General features: G+C 40.2%; 2 protein-coding genes and 1 long non-coding RNA gene across 6 annotated transcripts in view; 2 read left to right on the top strand and 1 right to left on the bottom strand.

The window, feature by feature from the left end:
- LOC137993504 (uncharacterized) overlaps window positions 1-6,338 on the top strand; it is an 8,830-nt gene extending 2,492 nt beyond the window's left edge. Inside the window, exon 3 of the long non-coding RNA XR_011121880.1 lies at window positions 6,209-6,338. This is a non-coding gene — a long non-coding RNA (uncharacterized lncRNA). The remainder of the gene's footprint in view (window positions 1-6,208) is intronic.
- The window catches only part of LOC137993503 (G-protein-signaling modulator 2-like), a 31,640-nt gene extending 22,412 nt beyond the window's left edge, over window positions 1-9,228 (bottom strand). The window contains exons 1-6 of the mRNA XM_068839412.1: window positions 8,538-9,228; window positions 5,752-5,894; window positions 4,642-4,765; window positions 3,190-3,305; window positions 2,223-2,274; window positions 758-861 (exon numbers count right to left, since the gene is read on the bottom strand). Of these exons, the coding sequence (XP_068695513.1) occupies window positions 758-861; window positions 2,223-2,274; window positions 3,190-3,305; window positions 4,642-4,765; window positions 5,752-5,894; window positions 8,538-8,900 (902 nt within the window). The 5' untranslated portion in view covers window positions 8,901-9,228. The remainder of the gene's footprint in view (window positions 1-757; window positions 862-2,222; window positions 2,275-3,189; window positions 3,306-4,641; window positions 4,766-5,751; window positions 5,895-8,537) is intronic.
- A 6,493-nt stretch (window positions 9,229-15,721) lies between these two features.
- LOC137993502 (centrosome-associated protein 350-like) overlaps window positions 15,722-17,632 on the top strand; it is a 65,865-nt gene continuing 63,954 nt past the window's right edge. For 3 of the 4 annotated variants that reach the window (XM_068839409.1, XM_068839408.1, XM_068839407.1), the window contains exons 1-3: window positions 15,842-16,083; window positions 16,334-16,377; window positions 17,303-17,533. In XM_068839409.1, coding sequence (XP_068695510.1) covers window positions 15,981-16,083; window positions 16,334-16,377; window positions 17,303-17,533 — 378 coding nt within the window. In that variant the 5' untranslated portion in view covers window positions 15,842-15,980. Of the gene's footprint in view, window positions 16,084-16,333; window positions 16,378-17,302; window positions 17,534-17,632 lie in introns of all 4 variants that reach the window. The other variant, XM_068839411.1, reaches the window with a different exon arrangement.

The raw sequence follows: 17,632 nt of genomic DNA, 5'->3' as shown, positions 1-17,632 counted from the left end.
ACAGGGATCGTTCAAAATAAAAGATAATGCAAATAAATTATTACTTACACAACGTCTGAAGTTTTCTGATTTTTTGGTGCCACCAGTATTTTAAGCTGTGCTCCTAAAATTTTTAGCTGTGCGCCTAAAATTTTGGCAGTGCGCCTAGACATTTACACCTGGTAGCACAAGTGCTTCCAAAGCCAGAAATAAACTTTGAGCCCTGTTGCCGGTAACTTTCTAGCATATGTGACTTAGATGACGCGCCGATTCAAGAAGGTAGATTTAAAGTGCGGGCTACAGATGAAAGAGAGAGATGATCCCCGCAATTACCTGGACAATTTAAGGAAATTTGCAGGTGTCTAGAAGAGACAATTGCTTAACTTGCCCAGATAAAAGTGCGAGGGACCATCTCTGTCTTTCGAAGTTAGATTTAAAAACAAACAAACAAACAAACGACATGAAGGATGCCTGGTGGGTTGTGGGTTTATAGCTTGATCCATCAACAGGTTTGATGATTCTGAACCACAAGAAGAAAATGACTTTTGATTGGTCCAGCAAATTTCCAGAGTTGGGTCAACAATCGCCCTTTTTTCATCTTGAATTATTGACTTTAAGGCAATATCTCTCAAATTAATTAAGTCAATATCCTCATATTTACATGATCCTGAATCTCTTTTCTGTGACACCATAAATCATTCTTTGATTGAACTGGTCGTTGACATTCATCGCTACTCTCTCTCGATTTTTCTTATCAAAGTAATTTGCACATACATACCTATCTCCAAGCTCCTGTGCAATAACCAAATGCTTAGTGTGAAAGTCCACTGCCTGTTCATAATCTCTCAATAACGTAAATGTGTTCCCTAAGCTGTAGCATGCCTGCAGCAAAAAACAGGTAGCAGTATAAGCTTCAAATGTTTTTCAGGTTGGAAGTAAAAATCTATTCAATCGAAATGTTTTGGAAATACCGACTCATTGACCACAAAATTGACTACTTAGGAAGGTGGTATATCTAAAGGTTACCGCATCGGTTTTGTGCATGTATTTGCGCAGGGTTCAAATATCGCTACAACCAATTGGACTGCATTTTGTCTTACAGGGGCCAGGCCCTGATTCAACTCTTTGTAAAAAGCTAACTGGCTGCTTCCAGCTATGTTTGAGTTTTTGATCATGTTGGGTTTTAGTTTCAATTGTCACTTGGTTCTGATTATCAAAGTGTTGTGCATTGAACTACAGCTTGACAGCCATCTGCACTTCCGTTATAAATAATGCACTGATATTTTACAAAGATACAATTGCATCAGGTTTTCTTCCTGCCTGCATCAGGGAATGAGAAAGCAAACGAATTATGGGGTTAGTTTGTAAAGTCTGGAAACTTTGGTGTTGCATTGGTGAGGATTGAAACATGAAATAATTAATAATTAAGAATAATTAATAATTAATGATAATTTTTAATAATTAATGAATTGAAAAGGCAAATTAACCACTGCAAGAAAGATTTTTGACCTAAGAAAGCAAATTATCCCTCTACCATCCAGCTCTATGCAACTTTTGAACTTGAAAGGCTGAAAACAACAAGCTAAAGTGCATTTGCTTTACACTCTACTTGTGAAATTTTAAGCTTTTATTTTGAGCAGAAGACTGTTTAATTTTGGAGTCATTTTTGTATTTAAAGGTCAGCCATTACTACGTTTAAAATCTTTAGAAGCTAGATAGAGGAAAAGGTGACATCAGAGACTCAACTAAGAATTCAATTTGTGTTTACACAGTAATTGATTACGTTATGCAAAGCGAATGGATGGTGTTTTGCATATTTAATCAGCTGTAGACATTCACACATATTGCACGGAGTCTTTGGCGTCCTGGCCTTTGGAGCCTACCAGTCAGTTAAGAGCATGAGTAATGGCAGACCATCAGTCTTCCGCTCGCCAATAAAGCCTAAAATTTCATTTTCAAAATTTGACGAAAAGAGGAGAGGTCATTTTTTGATCACAGTAGCACTTTAATAGACCTTTTTGCATATACGGCAGCCATTTTGATTTCTATTGTTTCAGAAGATATTACGGGATGGCTCAGGGGGCAAATTAATATGTATTTGCCCCCTGGGCATCCCATAATAGCTATTCGAAACAATAGAAATCAAAATGACCGCCGTATCTGTAAAAAGGCCTATTATTATAATTATATTCAAAAGTAGGTCTTCAGCAGTTTCTATTACAAATGTACTGCATATACTGTACCTGCGCTTCAATAGCCCTGTCTCCCAGTTCACGAGATATGGTAAGAGTTCTCCTGCAAAGAAAGACATGACTGTGTGTAATGTATATGAAATTGTCTGTTTTTTTTCTAATTCTGCAAGTGGAGCTAATAAGTCAACCTCAGCTTGATGAAATGATTTTGCTTAGTACCAGAACTCTTCGAAACAAATTTCACGTTTTGAACCGAAGCAAACAAAAAAATAATAACTATGTATAGTTAACCTTCAAATAATTACTGGTTTGGATGTTTTGCCAATGAGCTATAACTAAAACATCCTGCCAAAATGACATATTTTGACAATTTGATTCAGAGCGGAAAAGAAAGACAATTGCCACTTAAATCCCAGCTCCAACAAGTCTCCTCTGACTCAGTAGTACAGCATCTGAATTAGTAATTATACATGTAATTTACTTTACAATTATTCCATGAGCGTGCATTGGATATGATACGGTAAATAGCCAACAAGGTGTGTAGGGCTGAGTTGGCTATAACCAGTCTAACATCCAACAAGCACAAATGGAATAATATTATTATTGTTTTATTTAGTGTTCATTAAATTCTGAAGGCTTGGACACTTGGAAGTTAAGTAAATCAGTTTCCAGCTTGGCGACACTTGACACAATCAGTTTCCATGTTAGGTCAAAGGGAATATGACCTGATAACGAAAATTGAATGAACCAATCACTATATCCGAGGTTGAAAATTTAATAATAATCATCATTTGAAAGTCATATGTTTGACTCCTTCAAGGTGCAATCAGAATTATCCTCCCAAGTCAACATCCCAAAAACATTTAAATTAAAATAATTATTATTGATATATCATCTTATGTACTACGCTTGCATCATTATCACTGCCTCCACCACATTTTAAATTTGCCTGAGAATACTGAGACAAAGCAAACTTGCTCATTTTGAACGTGGTAGATGGGATTTAAACAGATCTCACTTGTAATAATCTGCTGCAGTCTCGAACTCTCCCAGAAAGACATGGGCATTTCCGAGATTGCTACAGGCTCGTCTTTCTGCTGGCTTGTCATTGAATTCTTCAGCAATAGCTAACCTCTGCAAGAAATAACCTCATTACTTTAATAAGGGCCTGTTAAGTTTAAAGAGAAGGAGGCAGGGTGGTGTAACTGGTCAGTGCTTTGAACTTCTAACCGCAGGGTTTCAGGTTTTAGATCAGTCACTATGCTGTTTCCTCAGACAAGAAACTTTGCTCCAAACCGCTCTATTGACCCAGGTTGATAAATGGGTGCGAAGTACCATAAAAGCTTGTGTATAAGCCGCATCTTTGCGCCGAAATATTGGGCTCAAAAACGTGGATGTGGCTTATATACGAGACCATTGCTTTCAGAGGGAGTAAACTGGATGGTATTGGGTCACAAATAACACTCAAAACCTTCAGTATAAAAAAATATTCTTTAACGGATCACTTCAACACTGATCTCTGCACTGAGAAGATACCTCGCTTTTTGGGAGAACTCACAAGGCAAATGGCCAACTATTTTGCTGCCCTTCATTACTTGCGTGGCGTGTTTGTCCATGGGGTTTAGTGACATGTTTTTCTCTGATCGATGGCTTCCCAGAATTCCTCTGTAAATAGCTGCATGGTTACAATGCAAACATTTTGTATCATTCTCCGTGCTTTATATGCGCTCATATTTTATCTTTTTTATTTAAACTTTGGGCTTTAATAATGAAGACAATTAAGTGTTGTGAGTTCCAAGAATTACAGAAATCAATTAAAGATACTGTAAGCTTTTAATTAAAGGGTATTTTAAAGTCAGCTCATGACAAGTGTGAGTCGCCATTGATTTATGTACCTTACTAAATTAAAGGGCATTTCCATTCCAACAAAAATAACTTTATACCATAGAAAGTTATGTTTACGATCCAAATGGTTTGAACTTTTTTCAAAGAAAGCACTTGTACACGAGATAAATGTTCAAATTTCACAATGACTTGACTGTCTTTGTTTTCAAATTTTCTGGGTGCCACCACCTTGAATGATAAATTGTGGACAAAAGCTCTTGATGTCAAAACAACAAGGCAACCGTAACATTTTACATCTATTCAACATGGAAGCACCCACAGGAAATTTGAAAGTGAGAATTTGAGTGTCCGCATGGGAGACTAGACCAGTCTGAGTAGGTAGTTATTTAATAACATGTGGTCTCATTGATCAGAACTCCATTTACAAGATTCTTTCCAAGTCGAACACTCCCAAGGAATTATGTGCAATTCAAACTGACAACCTCCCACAAGAAAGACCAGTGCACTCTCGATTGAGCCAACTGGTCTGCGGTCTGAATCCACAGGCCATCTCACCTCTTTAACCAGAAGATTCCCAAAATAGGTACAAAACTATGATCTTGGTACAACTATACACTTTGCATACCTCTTCATGGAACATAATGGCCAGTTCAAAATTTCCTAAAAGGTAGTGGGTATTGCCAAGATTGCCGCAAGCTCTTCCCTGGGCTGCTCTGTCCCCAAGCTCTTTAACAATTGCAAGATTTGCTCTGAGAATGAAATACGATGCAAAAGTAAAGCTAATTAACATCAAGCAATATGCCAGATTATCCCTTTGGTATCCTGAAAAGCTCCAGCAAAAGTTGTCCTAGAACGATGATGACAATGCAATACACTGTACCTGTGAATATCAGTAAAACTATATAGCCAGGCAAGACAACTATGATAATTACGAAAACTATGAAGGGATTTTGGCCAGCAGCTGTTTCAACCTTTGACACGAGAAGGCTACTGCTATGTCAACATCATTAAAAATGATTACAACAGAAAACAATGCATTTAACGAACAAAAACATATTACTCTGCATGTGGGTTTTACATTTTGATATGTTTCTTAGTCAGTCTCTTTCTTGTAAACAGCAAGGTGAAATGACCAAATTTTCCCTAAATTTCCAAGCTAGATACCACATAACTCACAGCCTAAGCACCTTGGTATAACCACAAAATGATTGTGATAACTTAGTTGTCAGATGGCATTTACCGGCAGTAGTCGCTCATAACTCTTTTTAAAACCCAACTTGTCAGCCCAAGAACACCAGGCCTCAGTTGCTCAAAAGGTGGATAACGCTATCCAGCAGATAAATCACTATCCAGCTGATAAATGCTAGCAAAATTAATTGAGTTATCCATTGGATAGTCATTTATCCAGTGGATAGCGCTATCCACCCTTCAAACAACTGGGGCCTAACCTTTAAATTCCAGTCAGCTGCTCATAAACAATTTGGGTTGTAACAACAGTACTATTAATCCCAATTTGCCCTCAAAAATTGCAAATTACCTAATCCTTCAATCATCTTTCTGCACAGATGGACCCTTTAATGACAGATGTACAAACACTGAAAACCCATCCATCTAATTCATTTTTGTTTGAAAATGCATCTTTTGAAAAAAATAAAAGTAAGCAAAATGAAAATGAAGACATGGAAATGCTTTTCTGGGATGGAGCCAATTTTCTAAATTTCACCTAAATACTTACTCATAGAATTCAATAGCTCTTTCGAGAGCAGAGCGCACTTCTTCAGGAAATTCCCCAGGATCCTGGTGAAAGTTACGTCCAAAATGCTTCCCTTTGGCATGATAAACATTTCCCAGATTATACAAAGCTCTAGCCTCACCAATCTGAAGCGAAATAGACATAAAAAAAAAGAACCAAGAGGTATTTGACAAACCAAAAGAACCACAAGATTGAGTGGTAGTCAAAAATTAGAGGCAAAATGGGAAAGTTTAACCCATTGACTCCTGGGGGTTCCCCATTGACGAGTAAAATCGTCTGGCATTAGACAGAGTAAAACACTAAGTCTGGCTGGTTTCGGCAGGTTTGGACGTCAAAGGGTTAAAGCATTTTTGTGTACTGAGTGCAAAAGCACCTAAAGTAAATTGCATAATTTATTACACTCAACACAAATTCAATGCATTTATCTCCAAATTTTCAGGACTTATTCAAAATGGTCCCCCAGCAAGAATTTCCAAAATCTTGGTAAGACTGACAAAAGGATGGTCTGATCACCAGAGGTTACAGAGCAAACCATTGGGTACTGCCGTTACTAATGACAATAATGTTACTAAACATCACCTAAGTTGCAAACTTGTCTTTAAATGTTTTGCTGATGCCTTACTTTGAAAAGGTATTAAAATATAAATTATAGTTAAATAAAACCTTCTTTTAGTATGGGTCTATGGTGTTGTGGACTATCTTTCTTTCATTTCAGACAAGGAATCTTAACTTAAGGGGGAACTCTGGTGGTCCATTGTTCTGTATTTTCATTTTTGCTGGGACCTTTTTATTGGAGAAAGTGTCCCAGTTGCATTTCCCCATGGTCCCTATCCAATAAATGTCCATGATAATTTGAGGTCCTGTCTGTTGTTTGAAAAAAAAACCCTAAGAATGTCTCATAACTGAAAGTAAGAAGTGTTTCTCTCAAAGTTAGTTTCTAAAGGGAAAAAAGACCTATTTCCCCTCTCACGCATTTGAATACTGCATCATTAATTTTCATTGAACAAAAAGAAAAATAGTAAGTGATAAGTTGGACAGTAAATAAATTTGCTGATAATTAAGATGCTAAAACAAAAGTAAATTTCTTAAATTTGCCTACGCCTTATGAAATGCCACGCTTGCCTTTGACCGAGTCAACCTAAAAATAGTGGGCTTAGTATTTGATAAGCTATATCTGTGAAATCTGTTAGCAATAAAAAAATGGCTGATTTAAAAAAAGCGAAGAATCTTTTTCCTAATGAAAATTAACAATGGCGTGTTAAACATGTTAAAGGAAACGTGAGCAAATATATAAAACAAAGCTGTCACAATAATTAGCTGTAATAAAGCTGCATAAGGAGCGAATTTATTTTGTGAGTTAGCATTACCAAAACTATTCAAATTTTTAAAAGTAATATTTAAGATGACCCAGAAAATAATTATTACATTCTTGCAAATAAATAACTGTGAAACTGTCATCCAACCGTGAAAACCGAGTTTTTGGCAATCCTACGAGAGGAATCCACTCAAAGACTAAACAAAAGATGCAATTAAGGCTACCAAGGAATTTTTTTTAGGAAAGATGAAACCACTATGTCGTGAGTCCATCAGACCCCTGGAGAACTGTCAAAGATACATCATTATTTCTAGATCTCAAATCTACATATTTTCGTAACTAAAGGTAAACAAAAGCGGAAAACATGACTAAATTCACATCAAAGCTTACATCATGCAACTAGACGATTAGAGAACTCTAACCCTGCGTTTCCTCCAAAAAATAAAAGGTTTTAATTTGTAATGTTTTCATTTTTTGTAAAGGTAAAATGCTTCCCGTACGAAACTGTTTGATTTCATTGATGTCATCGACATTTAAAGTACACTTTCGAACTGTGCAACGAAAACATTTACTCAGAAAAAGTCTAATGCCTCGATATTCTTATCAGGAAATTAAAAACAGCAAACCATGCAATCAGTTTTGGATCAGCTGCTACATCACCCATTTCATTCACTTGGTCTGACAAGCCAAATAATTTACTCTTTTTGTCTAATTTGCCCATATCACTGTACTATGTGATGAAAGCGGTATTTCCTTTTCCAGAGAATAGTGGGGATAACAATTCGCTGTTGAACCAATACGAATCAAACTATCTCATCTTTAATACTGGAATCCCTATTTCTCCATAGAACCACCAGATTTATTCAAACCACTTCAACTAATTATCGAACGAAAAAAAGAACTTGAAAAGCGCAATGGCAAAATCTTCGCCGGCTAGCTCCCAAAATACTCTCGGCTCCTGTATTGGCATATTCGACTATTTTCAACTTTGATAAAAACGATACTGAAGTGGAGAGATCGACGAAATCGTTAATTATTTGGACACTAATTAGAACGCGCTTACAATTCGTCTTAATCAGTTACTCGACACGCACACGGCTTAAGTATTTTAACCTTTTGGCGCTACATACCCTGTATACAAAAACCGCAAACTGTTAGTCGATTGGTAAAATGTAGACACAAAAATGACGCGTTAAATACCCAGAGGTTACAAATAGAGGAGCCGTTTTATTTCGAAACAATGAAAACGACGAGTAAATTATCCTAATTTCAGTAATTTCTGAATTTTCTAGCAACGTTGACCTTAGACTGTATTGTCACGTTTGAACAAATGAACGATATAGCTAGATCTTTGTCTGATATGTGAAAAAAGTAGAATTTACATCAAGATTACGGGTTATTAATTTCTCGGAAAGAATTTCAATAGTAACCAACTTTTAGGAAACTTCTTTACCTTATCTCCGAGCTCGCGAGAGATATCAAGATGCCGCGTGCAGCAAACTATTGCCTCGTCAAACTTTCCCAAAACCTTCAATGTATTCCCAAGATTTCCGCTGGCTTTGGCCTCGCCGACCTTGTCTCCAAGAGTTCTGGCCAACGTTAAATCATGCCTGTGGAATTCCAAAGCCTTCTCGTATTCTTGAAGATAAAAGTAAGCATTTCCTAATTGGCTGTAAACCGCACTCAATGTTTTCAAATCCTCGGTCCCGACTTGAACAGCCGCTTCAAAGAAGCTTACTCCGGCTCGGCAATCGCCAGCCTTGCAAAGTCTCTCCCCTTCGAGCGCAAGCTCCATGCAAGAAGCTTGTACCGCCATTGATCGATCCTTCTCAGAGCGAAACGAACACAGATTCCTAGTCTATGGTTGTGTTTGTCAAGGACGCCGTGGTGCGGTAAGATCGATTCTTGTCTCCGTGAATTAAAGTTATAAACGGAGCACACAGCTGTGGCTTTTTATATTGCCCATTTAACTGGTCAGGGACAATCCTACGCCGACAACGATTTTAAATGCCACTAAGCGCTGAGAAGACCCAAATCCAGTGACTTGTGACCACTTGTCACAGATTGAATCTCCAGTACAATAGTATGTCACTGCATCACTACTACAAACCGTCTCAAGGACCATCCATTGCTCATTTCGAAAATACACACTCGCTCCAGTTTCCTCTCATGGCATCCCCCTCGAGGACATACTCACGGGGTCTGGCTCTATTTTATGTTACCATTTTTGGGTCGTAATTTCATGATACGCTATCACGAATATATGCAAATGCGTTAAAAGAAAGAGTCGGCTACTTCTCATGTACACTAAACTGAACTGTCTACTTTAGAAACAGCTATCTACACTGTCTACAATGGGAACAGTTATCTACACTGTCTACAGTAGGAACAATTATCTACACTGTCTACAATTGGAACAGCTATCTACAGTGTCTACAATGGGAACAGCTATCGACACTATCTACAATGGGAACAGCTATCTACACTGTCTACAGTAGGAACAGCTATCTACACTGTCTACAGTAGGAACAGCTATCTACAGTGTCTACAGTAGGAACAGCTATCTACACTGTCTACAGTAGGAACAGCTATCTACACTGTCTACAATGGGAACAGCTATCTACACTGTCTACAATGGGAACAGCTATCTACAGTGTCTACAATAGGAACAGCTATCTACACTGTCTACAGTAGGAACAGCTATCTATAGTGTCTACAGTAGCAACAACTATCTACACTGTCTACAGTAGGAACAGCTATCTACACTGTCTACAATGGGAACAGCTATCTACACTGTCTACAATGGGAACAGCTATCTACACTGTCTACAATGGGAACAGCTATCTACACTGTCTACAGTAGGAACAGCTACCTATAGTGTCTACAGTAGAAACAACTATCTACACTGTCTACAGTAGGAACAGCTATCTACACTGTCTACAATGGGAACAAATATCTACAGTGTCTACAATTTTTAAAGAATAACGTATGACTCTAATTTGCATATATTCGTGATAGCGTATCATGAAATTACGACCCATTTTTGGTGGGCTCCTGTATCATTTCCAGAGGCCTTCTCGCCGTCTTTGCTTCATATAAACACTCGCCGGTCGTTCTAAAAAGCGTGCCGCCACAGAACCTCTGGTACCCAGGATAGTGTTTCTTACAAGTTTGGGGGTAGTAGGTCTGGTGGGAATAGTGCATCGTCCCTTCCTCTGACTTAATTAGCATTAAGGTATGGGATAAGCGATCCCTGTCTCGCTTCCCCAGAGACTCTCGGGTCCGAGACGCAAATTGGATCCCCATTCATACGCCCCCTATCCTTAAGTTCCCCAATCCTCAAACCTCACCCCAAACCAAATAACCCGAAAGTTCACCTCGCTGACAGATGAATGTTCCCCCGATAAAACTCGTTGAATGCTTGACAACACAACACGTACGTCAATCACCTCCTCTAGAGTGGCGTCGGGGTTCCGTCTGACCGGATCCACTGGATTTCTCTCCGCGACCGATTGCTGCACTTCGGCAGGGCGAAAAGATCCCCCCAGATCAACCATCCCTCTCGAACATGTCGAATGTAACTAGAAACAAACGGAACCGAAAGAAACGAGTAAGCACCGGCTGGGAGTTCGCGGTAAGTCGACTTCCCCCCGACCCAGGCCTGTAGCTAGAGAAGATGATTGCCATTTCCCGACAAGTCGAAGCAACAACGAATGCCATCATTGACAATCGCTTGCGACGTCATCTTCCAGGGCCCAGGAATTAAAAGTAGAAGCCAACGTACATCCCGAAAACCCATACGATACCCTCAGCGGGCAAGGTTCTAACACACTGAACGCCTGTATTTGCAAACTGAAACCTTTATTAAAGCACAAAACGTTATCACGCCAGAGGGCAAGTTGTAATTCTACTACGAACAGTTCCTGAAATACTAGAACCGAGCTCACCGTCCCGCAACTAAGTCTTTTTGCCACAAAATCTTGCAATGTGGTGAAACTGACCACAATTGAGCAAAGCACTTAAACACTTTTCGCGAACGTTGAGATGGCTGACCACCTTAACACCCCCTCGGGGCGGAGAATAGATAAGAGGGGCTCTTTCCGTGCATAGCGAGCCGTCGGGGCATTCTTCAGCACCTTATCCTCAACTTTTGTCACTTCCGCATCCTCCTTCTTAAAGGCGACCAATTTTGTAAAGATAGATTGGAGAGCACCGCTGTTACTTAACGGGGGGCATTGCCTCAGAATAACTTACACAGCTAACCCGGGAGCAGCTTGTGATGCTTGTGTGGTTATTTGCCTGATTGAATGCGATTTAAGTGACTTCTCAACTTCTCGGGTGTCACTCGTACCTACAGTAAATAAAGGAAATGCTGGAAGTAATTTCTAGCTTACCTCACATCTCGCCGATAAAATCACACTTCTCCGGCATCAGTCACGCTCAAACCCCGGCGATGGCCCACCCTGGTCAGAGTTTTTCTCTGTCCTTGTGTCACCCTTTTGTGGGTCCATTTCCATTAGTAGGGCTAACGTTCACATGGTTCCTATGGGGTATAAACCTAGCACTTTACATGACACTCTAATCAGTTAAGTCTTGCCTCAGAGTAACCGAGTACCTCGAGGAACGAGCATCCCGTTTTCGAGACCACCCAAATACACATAACTGTAACGCTCACAAAAACCTCTGTTACGAGCCTAGAAAGACCCATCAGGCCGGCGCTTATCTCCGGTTTCAGTAGCATGAAGCGACTAGGAGTATTTCTTTATTCCCCCCTAGATGGGATGCTAGTCCATCCCAGGGTTATCCCCAGCATTTTCGCCTGTACCCATTTATACACCTGGGTCAGTGGAGAGAGGCACCGTGAGGGCAAATTGTCTTGCCCAAGAACACAACACAATGCTCCCGGCCAGAAACAGACCCGGACCACTCGATTTGGATTTGGACTCGATTTGGAGTCGAGCACTCTAACCATGAGGCCACCGCGCCTCTCACATTGAAGATTTTGGGAAAGTTTGAGGCCATAGTTTGCTTTTAATAGCACCGAGTGTCGTAACAGCACGCAGACCAGCCGGGAGGCGGCAGGCTGTTCCATAAAGTAAGGGCCTGTTCACATGGAAGTGGGGCACTCCGGGTAGGTGAGCTACCCCGCCATCACGTAGTGAAAAAAAAGGAGCCTTCACATGCAATGTGAAAAGCCCCGGAGCGCTGGCGTCAGGTTTCCAAATGTTCAAACTAAAGATAAATGCCCGAATGAACATCACCCCAGTCAAGCGGGGTACCCCACCCTAAGAATTCACATGGAGAAAACTCACCCCACCTAAGCGGGTTACCCGGCCTGGCTGATCGGGTAACCGGCCTCGGTGAGGTACCCCACGTCTCATGTGAACACAATCATGAAAAAAAGAGGGATTGTATGGCGAGATGGGTTGCCCCACCGAGGCGGGTACCTTACCTACCCGGGGTCCCCCACCTCCATGTGAACAGGCCCTGAAAGACCTGCCACCAAGTGTTGGGAGCATTATCTTCCGTGAAACTGATAATAACAGGCTATTATTCGAGCGTAATGCGTATGAGCTCTTGTGCCTGACCTTTATCGAGTCACTAGGATAAGCTGGCGCTGATCCATAAATTGACTCAAAAGTAAGAATTAAATCTTAAACCTGATTCGATAGGCAATGGGAAGCCAATGGAATTCGTAGAGAGCTGGAATTATGTGCGTGTGAGAACTTTGGCATGTCAATAATAAGTCTAGCAGTAGCATTTTGGAAATTTGGAGATTTGCACATTTGGTAGCCCCTACATGCATTAAGCTATCACAATAATCAAGCCCAGAAGTAATAAGGGCATGCACTATTAAACGTAGCCTGCTTGCAGGCGGTAGTTGTTGTGTCGCCACGAAACACTATCAGACGCCATATTGGAAGAGCGTGGGATAGGTCTGGGCCCCGTGACAAAACAACTGGGTGGGGAGTGGGAAGAGCCCCCCTCCCCTCGCTCGCTTTGTCGACCCTCAACCCGGCCCATACCTAGCCGCGCGAATCCAAGATGGCGACCTCATTACGAATTCCGGTTTTTCGACCATCCAACCGCCTGCGTGCAGGCTATGTTAAACGCAAACTCTCCACAGATAGATATTACTTAATTAAGGGGTGCAGGGATGGCGCAGTGATTAGTGTACTCGCCTCCCACCAAAGTGGCCCGGGTTCGATTCCCAGACTCGGCGTCATATTTAGGGTGAGTTTGTTGGTTAGCTACTCTGCAATGAAATGTTTTTTCCTGGTACTCCGGTTTCCCCTCTCCTCAAAAACCAACATTTGACTTGATTTGAGTTAATTGTTAATTTCAGTGCTAGAACGACTAGACACTTAAATAAAGTTCCTTTCCTTTCTGATATCATGCAAGTGAATAAACGCACTGCCACATGCGTTGAAGGAAATCTTTTGGGGGAAGAAAGACTTCTCAACACTATTGCTATTTCACTGCTTTATTTGGTGTTTTCGGGTCGATCTTACACCTCTCGTTCAAATACGTCTTGCTCTCTCTATTTCTTAGGTACGTATACGGCTCTTTTTATAGCTTCGTAGTCTGACTGAACAATCAACTGCCCATCACATGCCTTGGTGATGTGTGGAGACAAGGACATGTTTTCATCGAACCAGACACCTAAATTTCTAGCGCAACAGACCATTTGTCATTATCACCTACACGTAAACAACTGCTGCAATCTAACCCCGGGAATCTAACTTATTTAGCTGATATTGAATTCAAATTAGTAAAATCCCAGTTTTGTCACCATTAAGTAGGAGTCTATACTATTGATCATCCATCTTCGAATATCTGCAACACACCTTTCCATAGTGCCCATGCATTGCGGCATCTTGACTGATTTGGCCATCTGGTTTTAAACTTACATAAAGTTGCGCGTCGTCAGCAAAGCAATGAACACATGGTAGCTGTTTTTCTATAACGTTAAACAATTGAGATGAATAGATAATAAATAAGAGAAGAAAGAAAAGCCTTGGGGAACCCCGCAATCGAGATTAAAGCAACCAGAAAATAATCCACTGATAGATATCCGCTGACTTCTATTAGACAAATGATATGATTTAAACCAGTTCAGAACTGTCCCCCGAAGCCCAACTGTGTTTTGCAACGGATTAACAAGGATCTCATGGTTGCCAGTGTGAAACGCGGCGCTAAGATCCAAACTGCTTAAACAAATAAATAACAAACAAACGATAACACAGGGAGCGTGACACATTTTGAGTCAATAGCAAGCATGATGTCATTCATAACTTTCAGCAAAGCCGTTCAGTCAGTGCTGTGGCCAGCGCGATATAATGAGTCACGGAAAAACTGGTTAGATGTGATTCTGGAGCATGCTTCCATCTGAATCTTTTGGAATACAGCCCTTCCTATATATACTTACCTAGAAACACACTGAAGATTACTGATGGGTCCATAAGTCCAAAAGTGGATTAACCAGTGCACACTTCCATCCATCAGCAAATTGACCAGACATTATAGATATAAGTCATCGCACGGGATAATGAATATTACTTGAGCGTGAATAAATTGTACTTGGTGTCTGACTGGACGTACAAAAGTGATGTTTCGTCCTTTGTCAAGACAGGGGCCCGCTGAACTAGATCGAAGAGCCGGATCTTGGGATCTAACCAGCAAATAATTTATAGTCTTTTTCTTTTCTTTTTCCAATATTTTTCAGGTACGGTCTAACGCCTTCAGGGAGTTAAACCTATAGCTAACCTATAAAAATGGTGAGGCCGATGAAGTCCTGAAGTCTAAAATTGCGTTCACAACTGCGAGGATTATAGCTTCCGGCTGAAATGTTTGGGTTACCGGGCATTTAGTCTATTCAAGACCCTCCCCGACTGCTGGGCATCTTTACACTTCGTAAAAACCTGTAACTCTTGCTCGAGTTAATCAAAATCGGTCTGACCAGACCATTTTGTGGTCGTCTTATTTGACAACTTACACCATTTCACATTTAATTCCTGTTTTAAATTTAAGCTGTTTTTGCTCTCAATTCAATCAAACATTTCATATTAACGAATTGAACAAATCTGCATGTCTCCAATTCTCTTACGGACCTCACTCTCTCCAAATGACAAAAAATACCCTATTGGTTCCTCTATTGTTTAGAAAGAACAAAACACAAAAGGTGGTGTCAAGCATGAGATACAAGCCCGTCAGTTTGAAGTTATATTTTACTTGACGTTTCCTATGATGTTGCGAAATGGGCTCTTTTAAATATTATCGTAATATTTAGCGACAATAGAACGAAAGATATAGTTCATTCTTTGAGAGTGGTTTCTCTGGTGTGCTATGTTGCGGAAAAATGCAGCAGTTATGGGGTATACCGACGATACAAAAGTCAGCAGTGAAAGAGTTTACTTCAAGAATTATGAGTAAAAAATATATACATAAAAGAAAATTAAAATTTAAAAAGAAGCAGTTTTTCAGTGCTGACATATTCATTCAAGTCAGATCCGCTTGTATCTCATGTTTGTTTTTGCCGGTTCCCCGGCCACTTGTCACTTGCTCATTTCCTGACCTCATTTCCCGGAGAGCTCAGACAGACCCATGAGACCCTACGCGCTCACAATTACCCACATTGCATTGCCCTGAAAACAAAAAAATGGCGGGCTGTTGTTGGAGTCATTTGCCTGAAATAGATGCATGATTTAAACTCGCTTGAAAGGACTTATATGCCAAGAACACTTGGGAATCCTTTTGTGACTGAAACAGTTAAGGGCTTCCTACTAATGGCAAAATTTCTTCGGAATTGCAAAAGCTGACTGTTATGGCGGAAGCTGGTTTGTTGTGGTTACTTTCTCTTTGGTGATCACGAGAGCAAAGTTTGTTGTGTCCTTCGATGGCTTCGTCGACCATGTTTCGTGGTCGCCGCATCGTGGATCCCATTCCAGTTCAGCGTGGTCCTCTGCCAAGGGAAGGAAAATACCGGTCTTCTTTTTCAGGTAATATTTCAAACCCGACAGTTGTTTCATTGACTAATATGATGTCTTATTTTCACTTTTGTTTTCCTTTGAAAGTAATCTGATCGCTTTTATTACGGTATTGTACTGATCATAAATTGATATGTTTACATTATTATTTTTGCTGGACAAAAATTCCTGGCTCAAGTCTCTTATATATTCTTCATAAATTTACGTATCTTGCATTTTACTCATCAAACAAGAATAACGCGTTGCTAATAATTTCTTTTAGACTTGGCTGCGGCGTGGGAAAATGTCGGGGAAGTTAAGTCTGCGGTGAGTGTAGTGTCGTTGGTTTCCACATTTAAGGAGCTCACAGGTGGCCAACTTTGTGCTTACTGGTGCGAGAATTAGGAAACGAGGACATTATTTACTGTTCTAGGGAGCTCTTAACGAAAGACACCGTTGTTTAAAAATATCATCGATCCAAAAATATTTACCTAGTGTGTCTTGAGTATGTTTATTTTCAATTGTTTTAAGGTTCTGTTCAACTGGAAAACATTTTGTCTCACAATCTCAAATCAAGTGTAATTTAAAGGGATACTGCTATCTCATCCTTGTTTCATCAAGCAACACATTTTAAGATTTCTTGTAGCTCAGTATTTTTCCACCAACTTGAACAGGGTTTGATCAAAAGCTGATGAAGGGCTTTTTTTTCAATCTCCTGAAAAATTTAAACGTTTCGTGCAACTTTTCTCGCAATGTTTTGGCGACACCGTGGCGGGACAAGTTGCACGAAACATTTCACAGTGTAACAAACCCTGCATGGGCCAAAATCGTTGCGAGACAAGTTGCACAAAAAGTAGAACCTAATTCTACTTTCAGGACTCTGAACTTTCCAATGGTTGTTGTGGCTTTCAAATTTCCCGGGTGCAGCCATCTTGAATAATCGTGATGTGTCGTGGCTGCACTATTGTTCTGACACAACGAGTGTTTGTTCTGGCACAATAGGGCGACGATTGACAGATTTCTATTTACTGTTTTCAAGTGGAAAAGATTTGACTCTGTTTTCGGTCAAGTTTTGGTCTACTTAACACTGTTGGTAATGTGTCGGTAACCTGTTGACTGACAGGTTACCGACAGCTGAAAATGGGACCTATTGTTCACTATTCCTACAAGTTTATTATGAGGTATGCTTCATTTATTGTATTTTCCTCACCTTGCAACGTCTCAGTTAACTTTTGTTGTGTTATGTTAACAGCTTCAAGCTGCTGAAGCCAGAATAAATGAAGCAAATGCTGGTCTCAATGCTGAAATTGAAGAAAATAATGACCTGGATGTTCCATTTCAAGAGGTGTTCTCTCAGAGGCAGAGATACGGCAGAGTTGCAAGATATGACCTGCGACCGAATCGCTTTGGTCTGGCTACAACATCAGCATCTGAGCTGGGAGAGCATGAAAATGACCCAAGACAAACATCTGATTTTTCAGTGGTGGGGAGAAAATAAAATGATTACATTTGTCATTGTTGACGAAACTTTCATGGCCTGAAGACTTACTGTAACTTTGCTTGTGTTTAAATTTTCCTTTTG

The sequence above is a fragment of the Montipora foliosa genome, chromosome 2 (assembly GCF_036669935.1).
Source record: "Montipora foliosa isolate CH-2021 chromosome 2, ASM3666993v2, whole genome shotgun sequence".
In the NCBI taxonomy this organism is placed as follows: Eukaryota; Metazoa; Cnidaria; class Anthozoa; order Scleractinia; family Acroporidae; genus Montipora; species Montipora foliosa.
The sequence above is the reverse complement of the archived record's forward strand: the minus strand, read 5'-3'. Positions and strand labels throughout refer to the sequence as shown.